At 40.1% G+C, this 12,260-nt stretch overlaps 2 protein-coding genes across 5 annotated transcripts in view; one reads left to right on the top strand and one right to left on the bottom strand.

Annotated features, from left to right (window-relative positions):
- The window catches only part of ube3d (ubiquitin protein ligase E3D), a 35,932-nt gene extending 34,254 nt beyond the window's left edge, over positions 1-1,678 (bottom strand). Inside the window, exon 1 of the mRNA XM_049584358.1 lies at positions 1,394-1,678. Within this exon, the coding sequence (XP_049440315.1) occupies positions 1,394-1,485 (92 nt within the window). The 5' untranslated portion in view covers positions 1,486-1,678. The remainder of the gene's footprint in view (positions 1-1,393) is intronic.
- A 1,467-nt stretch (positions 1,679-3,145) lies between these two features.
- The window catches only part of dop1a (DOP1 leucine zipper like protein A), a 31,635-nt gene continuing 22,520 nt past the window's right edge, over positions 3,146-12,260 (top strand). For 3 of the 4 annotated variants that reach the window (XM_049582807.1, XM_049582809.1, XM_049582810.1), the window contains exons 1-7: positions 3,146-3,536; positions 5,441-5,636; positions 5,866-6,047; positions 6,148-6,318; positions 8,229-8,418; positions 9,568-9,666; positions 11,431-11,530. In XM_049582807.1, coding sequence (XP_049438764.1) covers positions 5,499-5,636; positions 5,866-6,047; positions 6,148-6,318; positions 8,229-8,418; positions 9,568-9,666; positions 11,431-11,530 — 880 coding nt within the window. In that variant the 5' untranslated portion in view covers positions 3,146-3,536; positions 5,441-5,498. Of the gene's footprint in view, positions 3,537-5,086; positions 5,178-5,440; positions 5,637-5,865; positions 6,048-6,147; positions 6,319-8,228; positions 8,419-9,567; positions 9,667-11,430; positions 11,531-12,260 lie in introns of all 4 variants that reach the window. The other variant, XM_049582808.1, reaches the window with a different exon arrangement.

The raw sequence follows: 12,260 nt of genomic DNA on the forward strand, positions 1-12,260 counted from the left end.
CCCGCATTAACTGATATATGTTTGTCAAATTTTGGTCACAAATTTATTAAATTCCATGTTAGTGAGCACTTCTTTTCCAAGATAATCCATCCACCTGACAGGTGTGACATATCAAGATGCTGATTAAACAGCATCATTACTGCACAGGTGTGCCTTGGGATGGTCACAATAAAAGGCCACTACAATGTGCAGGAATGTCCACCAGAGCTGCTGCCCACGAACTTAATGTTCATTTCACTAACATAAGTCACCTTAGTATTGTTTGCCTTAACTTGGCAGTACATCCAACCGGCCTCACAACCGCACAAGTCTGTTACGATGATAAACTGTTGTTAGGTCAAGACCCTGGTGAGGATGGCAAACATGAAGATGAACTTCTGATTTTTTGTGCAAAAATTCTTCAGTTGTACAAAGCATTTGTTGCATCAGCTGTCCAGGTGGCTCATCTTATCTTGCAGGTAAAAACGCAGGATGTGGAGGTCCTGTGCTGGCATGGTTACACGTGGTCTGTAGTTATGAAGCTGGTTGGATGTACTGCCAAATTCACAGAAATGGCATTGGAGACAGCTTAGCTTATACCATTGAGTTCACAGGCAATAGCTCTTGTGGGCATTCCTGCTGTCAGCATGTCAATGGCAAGCTCTCCTAAAACATGCAACATTCATGGCATTGTGTTGTGTGATCAAACTGGACACTGTAGAGTGGCCTTTTATTGTCACCATCCCAAGGCACATCTGTGTAGTAATGATGCTGTTTAACTAGCATCTTTACATGCCACGTCTGTCAGATGGATGGATCATCTTGGTAAAGGCCACTAACGCAGATTTTAACAAATCTGTGACCACAGTTTGAGAGAAATAAGTGCATAAAAAAGTCTGAGATCCTTAATTTTGACCTGCAAAAAATGGGAGCAAAATCAACAACTTGATATGATAATCATCTCTAATAACGCATCATATTTTGAAAATACTGATAAAATCAAACATATAGTGAGAGTTGTGAGGACACTTGCACCCATCAGGTTAACCTTAGCTCCCAATGATTCAGACCAGAGAGGCAGATGGTTTGGATTCAATCACTACAGTAAGGGCTTGTTTGACTCATTTTGTAACACACTGTAACACACTTTGTTATTGCTAACTCCTGCAAAGTGTCCAACCAAAGTCGCATGTAACAGTGTTAAAGCCCAAACAACAGTAAGCTAACATCATAGAGATGTGACGTTAATATTTAACTAGATGAGGAGGTGCAGCACCAACTCACATTGACTGTGCTACCTTAGCTAACGCTCTTAGCTAGCCTAGCATGCATTGTACATTTACCAAGACAATGAATAATGTTCAATACCTAACTGTTAATGTTTTGTTCACTAGCTTTCTATCATAACATTTACCCGACAATGAGCAGTCCAGTCTGAAGCCTTTTCCTCAGCTCTAAGAAGACTCCAACTCCATGTGTTGTGGCTGGCATCTCCAAGTCTGCCATTCAGACAGTGCGATATTCAGAAAATTAAATATATATATATATGTATATATATCACACATTCATCAAAACTCAGCTGGACTAGTAGACTCTGGGTGGCAGAATGAAATCCAAAGTAAGACGAACATAAAATCACATCTATCTCATTCACAGTAACGTTTACGAGAGGGATCCAGAGGTTGGTACATGACTGCAGCGTGACGATACCGCCGGTGTCAAATATGCCATAGTAGGAGGAGAATATCCGGTCAGACCTTTCAAAATAAAACTAGGTTAAGCGATCCTTTTTTAAAATTTTTTTTATTTTTTTGTAAAGTTCAAATAAGATAAAGATTACAGGAGCATTACCATAGACTGTAGCCTATATAAAAATCATAACTATAAATAAAAAAGATGCTTAAGTCTATGAGTATTACTTGAGAAGGGTGTTCAAGATAGACCCCCCTTTTGAAACATGCTGACCCTTGTCTCATTAATTGTGTCTTTTCCACTTATAAAAATGTTTATTTTTATTTTTAGTCATAATGCTGAGATATATCTCAAAGCTATGTGTGTCTCTTTAATAGCCTATATGGCACTGTTGTAAAACTCTGACCCACTGCCAGACTCTTGGAGGGCCTAGAGATAGATAGATAGATTGGTCCTTCAATAAAACAGAACCACAAGATGCAATGCAGGACCTGGTGGTTTGGTTCCCATGGCAGTTGTACGTTTTGCTCATTGGTAATCCACCCTTGACCTGACCCATGAGTGAATGAAACAAAATTAGTGAAAAACGACTTTGTTTCAGTATTTCTATAATTATTTCTTGTTACTATTTAGCCCAAAAGCATTTGACTGTGTAACTTATAGGAGTGTATGTCCTCAGAGAGTGGAGGCAAGAGAATTTGTCAAAGCTGAACAGCAGAATCATCAGGTAACTTTATTTTATAGATATTCTGTATATACTGACAGAGTATGGTAATGTTTTCCATTGATATCAATATACATTTTTTCTGGTATGATATGTGGATTACTGTGTTATTACTGCTATCTATCTATCTATCTATCTATCTATCTATCTTAAGGACTGTTCTTTACTTATTATTATTATGTTGACGCTCCCTGTTTTTCCTTGAGAAGATGCATGACCCTCCCTTCACAATGAATTATATTTTCAAAATTTAGCCTTTGATGTTTGAAAGTTAAAAGTTGAAGATGAAAGTCTATTTTTGGCCAAATTTTAAATGAGACATAGACTAAAGTAATCTTGATGAAATATCACTATTTCAAGATCAGATTCGGTCATGTGTTCTTTTTTTCTGATGGAAACATTCCTATGATCATTGGAAATTTGAATGTTTACAGTGTCTGGCTATGATAAAGGGTGTAACATATTTTCTTTAAAAACTGCAGGAAAATAAATACAAAATACAACCATTTAAAGTTGCATGTCCCTTCCCAAACCAAAATAAAAAACATAAGTCTCTCCCTAGCGTTAAAAAATGATTTGACATGCCTCTTCCCAGCCTCCCATAAGTAACGAACAGTCCCTAAATCAACATTGAATTTTACGTTATGGAAAATATCCGGCTTGTATTTTGAAAAAGTAGCACATTACTTCCGGTATGTTTCAGTATGGCTGTGGGTGACTTGACCGAGCAGAGAGGCGGAAGACGTCCATGCGGAAGACCGGAGCCGTTGGACGCTATGGTTGGACGTACAGCTAATCTGCAGTGCAGTCTGGGAGCTGTCAATCGTCTCGCTTTGTATCTTTGGCACTGGAAGCAACTGATGCGCTCATCACTGTTTATTTACACACTCCGGGACACTACAAAGAAGAATAAGAATATGTAGAATATAATCACCCACTATCTGCCTCCAAAGCCTTCTTGTCAAAGGACGTGACTAAATGAACGGTGACATCGGAGCCGGGCCCTGCATCTCTATCATTTAAACAACCTGCTACCTACGTTAGCTAGCTTGCTAGTCAAATTATTGACGTTGTCAGCCGTATTTATTCAGCGAACCGGGCACATGATTGAATGACAGTAGCTGTCCTGTATCCTAAAACGGTAAGCTTTCATTTTCACTTATTTTTTAACGCCATAAAGTGTCATGGACGTTAGCTGAAGTCACCTCACTTAGCTAGCGACAGTGTAGCTGTTAGCTATCCATAACTGTATCACTTTCCTCTCACATACACGACTTCACACGGTAACAAAGCCTTTATTAAGAGCCAACAAACATTTCCTCGCTAAAGTGCGTTTTATATTAATTTTCGTCAATTGTATTTTCCACCAGAGAAGGTTAACATATGCAATGGCTGCTGTGGTATGGACGACAGGTGAGCGTACCTGCTCTCATTACTACAGTACATTGTGTTATTGATACTTTACAGCCATACTCAGCTCAGTGTGTGCTAAACAGACAGCTGCCACGAGCTAGTCTCTCACACACACTGTTATATTTCCCTATATTTTCAACTATAAGACTGTTTTGGCCCCTCTGTTGTCGAATAAGTAAGTTATACTTCTTCTCAAACGTTATGATAAACATTGTAGTCGTCTGTGTGTCTGCTATAGACCATTTTCACGGCAGACATTTTGACATGTCACAGCAGTAAAAGCACAGGTGTGACTAATGACATTAATTAGTAATAGCCTAACTGCAGTGGGCCTGATGGCTCACTGATAATGGCTATCTGGGACACTTGAATTGGCATCAAGTCATCAGTAATGTTATTAGTTCCACCTTTACTGCTGTGACAAGTCCAAAATGTCCACCATGAAATGTCTTTTGACTTTCTAAGTGGACAAATCTTACTACAGAAATGTCACTTGCCCTTTCTAAATCTGTTTGAGCCCCATACAGTTTAAACAGCACATAATATTGTAGTACTTGATGGGCCTAACAGCCATTTCCACCTCTGAAACTATCTGTGAGCTTTCAGCATGCAGTTATAAACAAAGATTTGTATTGAAATTTATGTCCTCATTGGTTGTTCCACTTACGATATTCATTTGACATCAAGGGAGAGAGGGCTGTGTGAGGAAAAAAACGCCATGTCAACCAGAGGATTCCAATATTAGTACTAGAAGTAGACCGATAGTTTGACCAATCCCATTTATTTTTGTGGATACTTGCTTATTGCAACTTTATCAGTAATCTGTGTATGTTGAGCTGTCAACCAGTAAGTAACAAGACATTGCAAAGATGTGTTTGAGTAAATTCAAAAATGATATCATGTTACCATTCCAAGAATTCAACTTAATGATTTATTTATGTTTTTAGTTCACATTCCACATTATGATTACTGTTATAGTGTGGCAATAATGATAAATATCCTGGGTTTGCACAATACTATTATCAGGACTGACTCACTTAAGGTCAAGGAACATGTTGTGTCAGATGCGTTCATGTGCTAGTAAGTTAGCCCATATTTAAAACGCCATATAAAAGACAAGTACATGGAGCTAGTCTAACTGTATTTATGTTTTTAATAGTAGCTTGTCAGCCTGGATGATGCTGTGTAGGATGGACTCAACTACTTCGCTGTGTGCTAACAAGACCCCAATTCTTAGTGTGACATACCATTCACACTCATCCTTCTCCTGCTCAACAGCTGCAGAAATTTGTTGCCTGGAGTGTGATTCCTTTAAAATAAATGTTTTCCTGAAAGACTGCATTGTAGGGAGTAGCAGCAGAGGCATTGGGTGAGAGTTTTTTTGTTTGAAGTCATTCTATATTTCATGATATCAGTGGTATTTTTTATTTCCAAATACACAAAACAAAGATTGTAATGGCTGGCTATCGCTCCTCCTGATGTGTATGACTCGATCTATTAAAATGGCTCCAGCTACACCCTGACAGATATGGTCAAGAATGAAGATGATTAAGCTTTAACTTTCAGTCAGTGTGTATTGACGATCTTCTTGTTCTCATCATGCCTTCTTTTCTTTTCATTTCTTCATTGCAGGTGTGATGTACATATGTGTGCCTGGTGTTTTACATTAGCGTAATAACCACCCAGGAGAATGAATGCAGAGGAAGTGGAGCTGCTCAGTGACTCCAAGTACAGGAACTATGTGGCGGCAGTGGACAAAGCCCTCAAGAACTTTGAGTACTCCAGTGAGTGGGCAGACCTCATCTCTGCACTGGGCAAACTCAACAAGGTAATGATCTCAGTCAGGCCACTGCTTGACATACACTGCACCATATTACAAGGAGTCTAAGACACATACATACAGTATACAAACATGTATGTATATATAGACTGTAAATACATACAGCTAAATCATGTGTCATTGGTTTCAAACACATTGCATCTAATCTACTCTTGTGTGAGAATCATTCTATTTGTTACACTGTTGTCTTATCCACCATTTTACCATCTTGTCTCAGGTGTTGCAGAACAATGCAAAATACCAAGTGGTTCCCAAGAAGCTGACGATAGGCAAACGGCTGGCCCAATGCCTCCACCCTGCCCTGCCCAGCGGGGTCCACCGCAAGGCCTTGGAGACATATGAGATCATCTTCAAGATCATTGGACCCAAGAGGCTGGCCAAAGACCTCTTTCTTTACAGGTAATAGTGCAGTACCACTCGCAGCAGCCAATAAAGTTAGCTGGACATTTCAGGCTAGTATCAGATTTTGACATCACTTATGTCTTTTCCATCACCGCAGCTCTGGGCTTTTCCCTTTACTCTCCAATGCCGCGATGTCTGTGAAGCCTGTGCTGCTGGGGCTCTATGAGACCTACTACCTGCCCCTAGGAAAGACTCTGAAACCAGGCCTACAGGGACTACTGACTGGGGTTCTGCCTGGTCTGGAGGAAGGCTCTGAGTATTATGACAGGTGAGAAGAGTATGAATGGAAAGAAAAACACTTTTAATGTGAACATGTGGGCAGTGGAGCAGGCCATTAGGAGAAAGCCTTTTATAGCATAATGTGGAAGGGAATTGATTTCAGATTGAATGAATGATGCATGAGATGGCAGGATGAATGCATCAAACTCAAGACACAGCCCAAGACTTCTGTCTCTGAGACAAAGCCTGTTAGTTTTACCGTCAAGGGGATGGTACCAGGAACTACTGGCAGACCTATTTCAGCTATGGTTACGCTTACTATTAGGGCTGGGCAATTTATCAGTATCAGGATGTGAGACCAGGTATCGTCTTAGATTTTGGATATCGTAATATGCCAAGTGTTGTCTTTCCCTAGTTTTAAAGGCTGCATCTCAGTAAAGTGATGTTCTGAAAGTGATTTTCTGAGCTTACAAGACTGTTCTAGCTGTTCTGTTATTTGCCTTCACCCACTTAGTTATCATATCCACATTACTGATGAGTGTTTATCCAAAATGTCATTGCGTAAACATTTGTGAAGCACCAATAGTCAAGCCTACAATATTGTCCCGATATTGGTATCAAGATAGTTGCTGAAAGAATTGACATTTAGTTCTGTCCATCTGCCCAGCCCTATTTACTTTCTTTAAAAAAAAATCCATATTTATAGTATTTCTTTTCATAGCTCATTTTTGTCCTTCTTAGTTATCATACATTTAATATATGTTGACATTGGTTTAACGGTCTGTAAATTGTGCACAGCTGGCTAATTTCCTTGATAGTCACAATAAAAAAATATTAATATTTGTCTATATAATTGTGAATGATATCTCAGATATTACAAAAGCTTGGTTATTATTACTGTCATCAGTGATTACTGTGACTGGCTGTAGAGGGCACTGCATTTACAGCTTAAACCAAAATGACATATTTGGCCTAGAGGGGGACCACATCATTGGACATCTCCATGTCAGATATTGTTAGTGACACCTCTGCTTTTCCTGGTTTGTTAAGTGTCATTTGTTAAAACGGTCCATTTATAAGTGTCAACATGTATACTGTCATCTTGTTTTTATTTAAATTTGTACAATATGTGTTATTGTTTTAGTACTTGTGTATCAGATATGCAGAATTGCACATTCTAGCTTTGAGTTTATTCTGCCTCTGTGAAACTGCAGAGGTGAATAGGAGGTTGCATTATTTTTTCTACCACCTGTTGCCATTTCCTGCTACAGTTTCAATAATTCAGTTTCCACACAGAGGGCCTTTGAATTTCTCAAAGCTGCACTTGGATTGTAAAAAAAAAAAATCACCAATCTTATCAGCCTAAATCACAGCAGTGTCCCGTCTGTTCTATTGGAGAAATCACCGATTTACCTTATTGCCTGGATTACAGTCAGTATTATGTATAGATACTGGAAATATATCTGACTCAGTTAGTAGAAATGACAAATAAAAGCTTCACAGTGAGATCTAAATGGCCTCGTAAACAGCAGTGGGGGAGTGCTCTGTTTAGATGAAACTCACCAGCATTTAATGGTGTATCTCTCTCTCTCTCTATCTATCTGTCTCTGGTGCTTTTGATATTGCTTGCTCACTTAGTGTGCTGTGTGATGTTACTTATACCACGGAGCAGTAAAACCTGACTGACTGGGCATTTAAACCTAGAAAACCACAATATAATCAGCAGAGAAAATCTGCTCATGTGTCTGCTTGATTCATTGCTTAACAATTGACCATTAAGATCATTATATGAGGTTCATAAGTACTGACTGCCTCAATCTGAGCAGGGCAGAAACACATTATTAAGTCTGCCAACAGCAGGTGAAGCAGAGTGCTGCTGCTTTGAATTAATGATTTCACTGTGCTGGTGTGTGTGCAATAATAAGCATGTTCACTGTGTCCTCTCTGTGTTTTTCACAGAACCAACACCCTGTTGGAGAAAGTGGCTGCAGCAGTGGAGCAGTCGGCCTTCTACAGTGCCTTGTGGGGCAGCATCCTGACCAGCCCTGCTGTGCGTCTCCCTGGGGTGTCCTTTGTTCTGCTACACCTTAATCGCAAGCTGTCTATGGAGGACCAGCTCTATGTCATGGGCAGTGACATCGAGCTCATGGTACATGACAGTACACTACAATACTAACACCCCATGTCAAAAATACGTGGCGACAGAATTGCGTGCCCCTAATGCCTGCTGTACAGTAGTAAACTTTGAAAAGACTTCTGTGTCTGTGACGCTCTCACATCTAAAGGCAACATGAGTTTTTAGTCACACACTACAAGATTTTGCAAAGAATGGGGATCTTGTACGGTCACTATTTTCTAGACGACAACTAGATTCGTTCTGAGATTGTTTCCCATCCTGCTCCTGGTGAAAATATACCCTTATGTGTTCACAAAAACACCAAACTGTAGAGACACAAGATAAAAGCTGTCAGATGTTGACAGTATTCTTGTCAATTTGGCATCAATATAATCTGCACAGATAAAATGTATTTGCGTACAAACTTTTTTATTTTGTCACCTCAAGAGAACAGAGACTTGTCCCATTCTAGCACCTACCCCTAGTACCCTCAATGTTTACTGTCAACCCAGGTTGCTGCTTGTTTTTTGGTGCTGGAGAAAGCGCATCAGCTAGTTGTTTACAATGTTCATATTAGACTAAAAATTGACAATAATATTAAACATGTTTGATTTTGCCACTATGTAAAAACGAGAAAAAGACTGACTTAAGACAGCTCGGGCTGAGTTTTATAACTGCCTTACACCAAAAGATTGAGATCACAGGAGTGCACACCAACTGAAGAAAACTCTCATGATTTCATTCTGACATTGAAAGTTTGTCTGCAACAGTGAAATTGCTTGAAAAGTTGTTTGGTGTAAAGTCAGCGTAAGCTCAAAATAAGGTTTTGCACACCTGCGAGTTCCACTGAGGGACAAAATTTACTACAACACCACACTTCAAAACTCACATTTTAGTGAAGCTCATGTTTAAGTGATTTGGGTTGTTTAGCATCAGTTCTATGTTTTTATCAAGTTTTATTGTATATAAGTTTCCAAATGCAAATTTGGAATAGAAGGGTCAATATTAAAACTTTAATTTACGTAGGAAGAAAAAGGAAGAGAGGGACATTTGCACACAGTGTTGACCACAGAGCTCACTCACAGAGTTCAAATAGGTTAATAGTGTAATGTTGTATAATGTTCTACATGTTTTTAACATACATAGGCAGATTGATTAATAGTGTGTCTCTGTTGTCACCAGGTGGAGGCGGTCAGTACCTCAGTCCAGGACTCAAGTGTGTTGGTGCAGCGGAGCACCTTGGACCTGATCCTCTTCTGCTTCCCCTTCCATATGAGCCAGGTAAGGAAAGCTGTGTGAGTGAGGTCTGGCTAAAACTACAGGCCTCTGTGTTAACTACAGTAAGGTGATGACATGTGTGTTCGTCTTTCAGTCAGGATTAGACTGACGAGTACAGTGCCCATTCAAAACATACCTGTTTGGAACATGCCGATTGCTGGGCCTGTGGTATTGCTGCTCACAGCCTTCTGGACAACTGTCATACATACAGCTTCACACTTGACACTGCACTTCTTTGGGTCCTGAGCGGTACACCTGGACCCCAGACAGCTCTATATCTATTATGATGTTTTGATATGAAAAATATAAAATTATTTTGCTATTCACACTCATTGTGCCCCAAATAACAAGCAGAAGGCACCCAAAGCACCTAAGCAATATGTAACTCAGTGGTGCACAACTTACTTAGTGTTTACTTCTACATCAAAGGAAAACATTTTAGGCCTGCAGATTTTACTCACAATATTTAACAATTAAAATATGATGCATTTTTATTCATTTAACTATCTAGCATTATATTAGAATAGAAAGCTCCACCTTTGTGTTTGTCTGGGGTCCCCACATCACGAAATCCATCCCTGAAAAACACACCGGTGAAATATTAGTGGATGTATTCATTTCCAAACAGGCACATTAGTCGCTTGCTTTGGCACAACCACCGCGGTTATAAAGTAGATCATGGATTTAAGTAGCTGAGGCATTTTGCAGGTGGTAACGTCATTAGTATTCACACAAGAGAAGGGTGAAGACATGCTTGACTCTGTCCAAACCACCACAGTTAAGTAGAGCATGGATTTAGATTGCGGGTATTATGTCTGCACATACACACACACACCATGCACTTAGTGACTTTCTTGCTAGACTTGGCGACTTTTCAAACCGTTTTATGACTTGCAGTTAAGAACGATCTCAGTCAGCGTGCAGCTCTCTCAAGGACCGCTTATACAAACAACTTCACACTTGATGCTGCGCTTACTTTTTTCCTGGATCAAAAGCGTTCATTCCGAAAGTTACATCACTGACGCTTGAAATGTTTGAGCGTGCTACACTGTGACATCTCCTATCTTTATTCATCTGTTATGAGGACATGCATCACTCTCCAGAGAGCCCTGAAGCTCTGCCCTCTCCTCTGCCCAGAGACACAGAGCATTGTCTGCTTGTTTATCCAAAGTTTATTGATACTGAATATGCCGCTTGTCCAAATCGCACGAAAATTGACATTGCATATCCTTGGGCCCCCAGCAATACACCTGCCAGGTGTGAATTAGATTGGATGCATGGTCTTTGAGATATGCGAAGGACACACCAATACACACACTTATACACACACACAAACAGACAGAGATTCCTTGCCCTATAGCTAGATTAATCTGACTGGCTCATTTTGATATATCAAGCTATTCACATTAGCTATTATTAGCATTAGTTTTGGCATTGTTGTTATGTTATGTCAGATGTGTGTCTTTTTCTCTTTATGCATTTTTACGTGCATGTGTGTGGTCATGATGAGGTCACTCAGACAGCCACGGTGGTGACTCACGCTGGCTGCTTGTTAAATCCTTCACCTCAGAACATTTCTGGGCCCATCAGGGCCGGGACAGAGCACTAATCTGACATCTGCAGTGTGTGTGTGTGTGTGTGTGTGTGTGTGAGTGAGTGAGTGAGTGAGTGAGTGAGTGTGTGTGTGTATTTGTTGGTATGTATGTATATGTGTGAAAGGGAGAGAGAAACAGTCACAAATGTTCTGGTCTGTTCTGTTGTGTTCAGGCGACTCGCCCTGACATGATCCGGATCCTGTCAGCAGCTTTGCATGTGGTTTTGAGAAGAGACATGTCCCTCAACCGCAGACTCTACGCCTGGCTGCTGGGTGCGAAACACACACACAGACACAGTACTGACAATCAAATGTACCAGGGTTCCCGCTCATTTAATTTCTGGAATAGTGTAAAATTTAGAGAGACACTTCATTCATAAGGGAATTTTCATGAACGTCAGGTAAATCTTTTTGGAACATACCAAAGTGGTATCATTGCGTACATTCACACATTTACTAATCCATTGTACAATTAAGTGTTCACAACCTGTGGCAGGAACTCTGATATACTACTTTAACATGCACATTGTTCTGTTTTGTGATGTGCATAGGCACTGAGTGCGTGTGTGCTTTGTTGCTGTTTTCCTTTTTTCTGTTCTGTGAAACATACAGTAGGCATGTATCTGCTATGGTCATGGTCTTACTTTATTTTCTCTTCTTTGCAACTTACTGCGGATGAACATGCTGGTAAGTGTCTGCATGGCTAAGGATCGACACCGAATGTCTCAAGCTCTCCAAAGCAACTTGCAGTGATTGCAACATTAGGATGTGTCAGATTTCTACATCACCAGAAGTGATAAGGATCAAATAAAAAGTGGCCTGGAGGTCATAAAGATAAACAGTACAGTGTGATTCTAATTCCACATGTAAGACAGATTCAGGGCCAGTCAGAATGGGATACTATATTATCTCGGGTCCAGCTCCAGCTTGTTTGCCTGGCACAAGTTTTTGACTGTTTAATGATGTTGAATACTGGCAGGCCCTACCACTCTGAATCTGGCCA

The sequence above is a fragment of the Epinephelus fuscoguttatus genome, linkage group LG8, assembly GCF_011397635.1.
Source record: "Epinephelus fuscoguttatus linkage group LG8, E.fuscoguttatus.final_Chr_v1".
In the NCBI taxonomy this organism is placed as follows: domain Eukaryota; kingdom Metazoa; phylum Chordata; class Actinopteri; order Perciformes; family Serranidae; genus Epinephelus; species Epinephelus fuscoguttatus.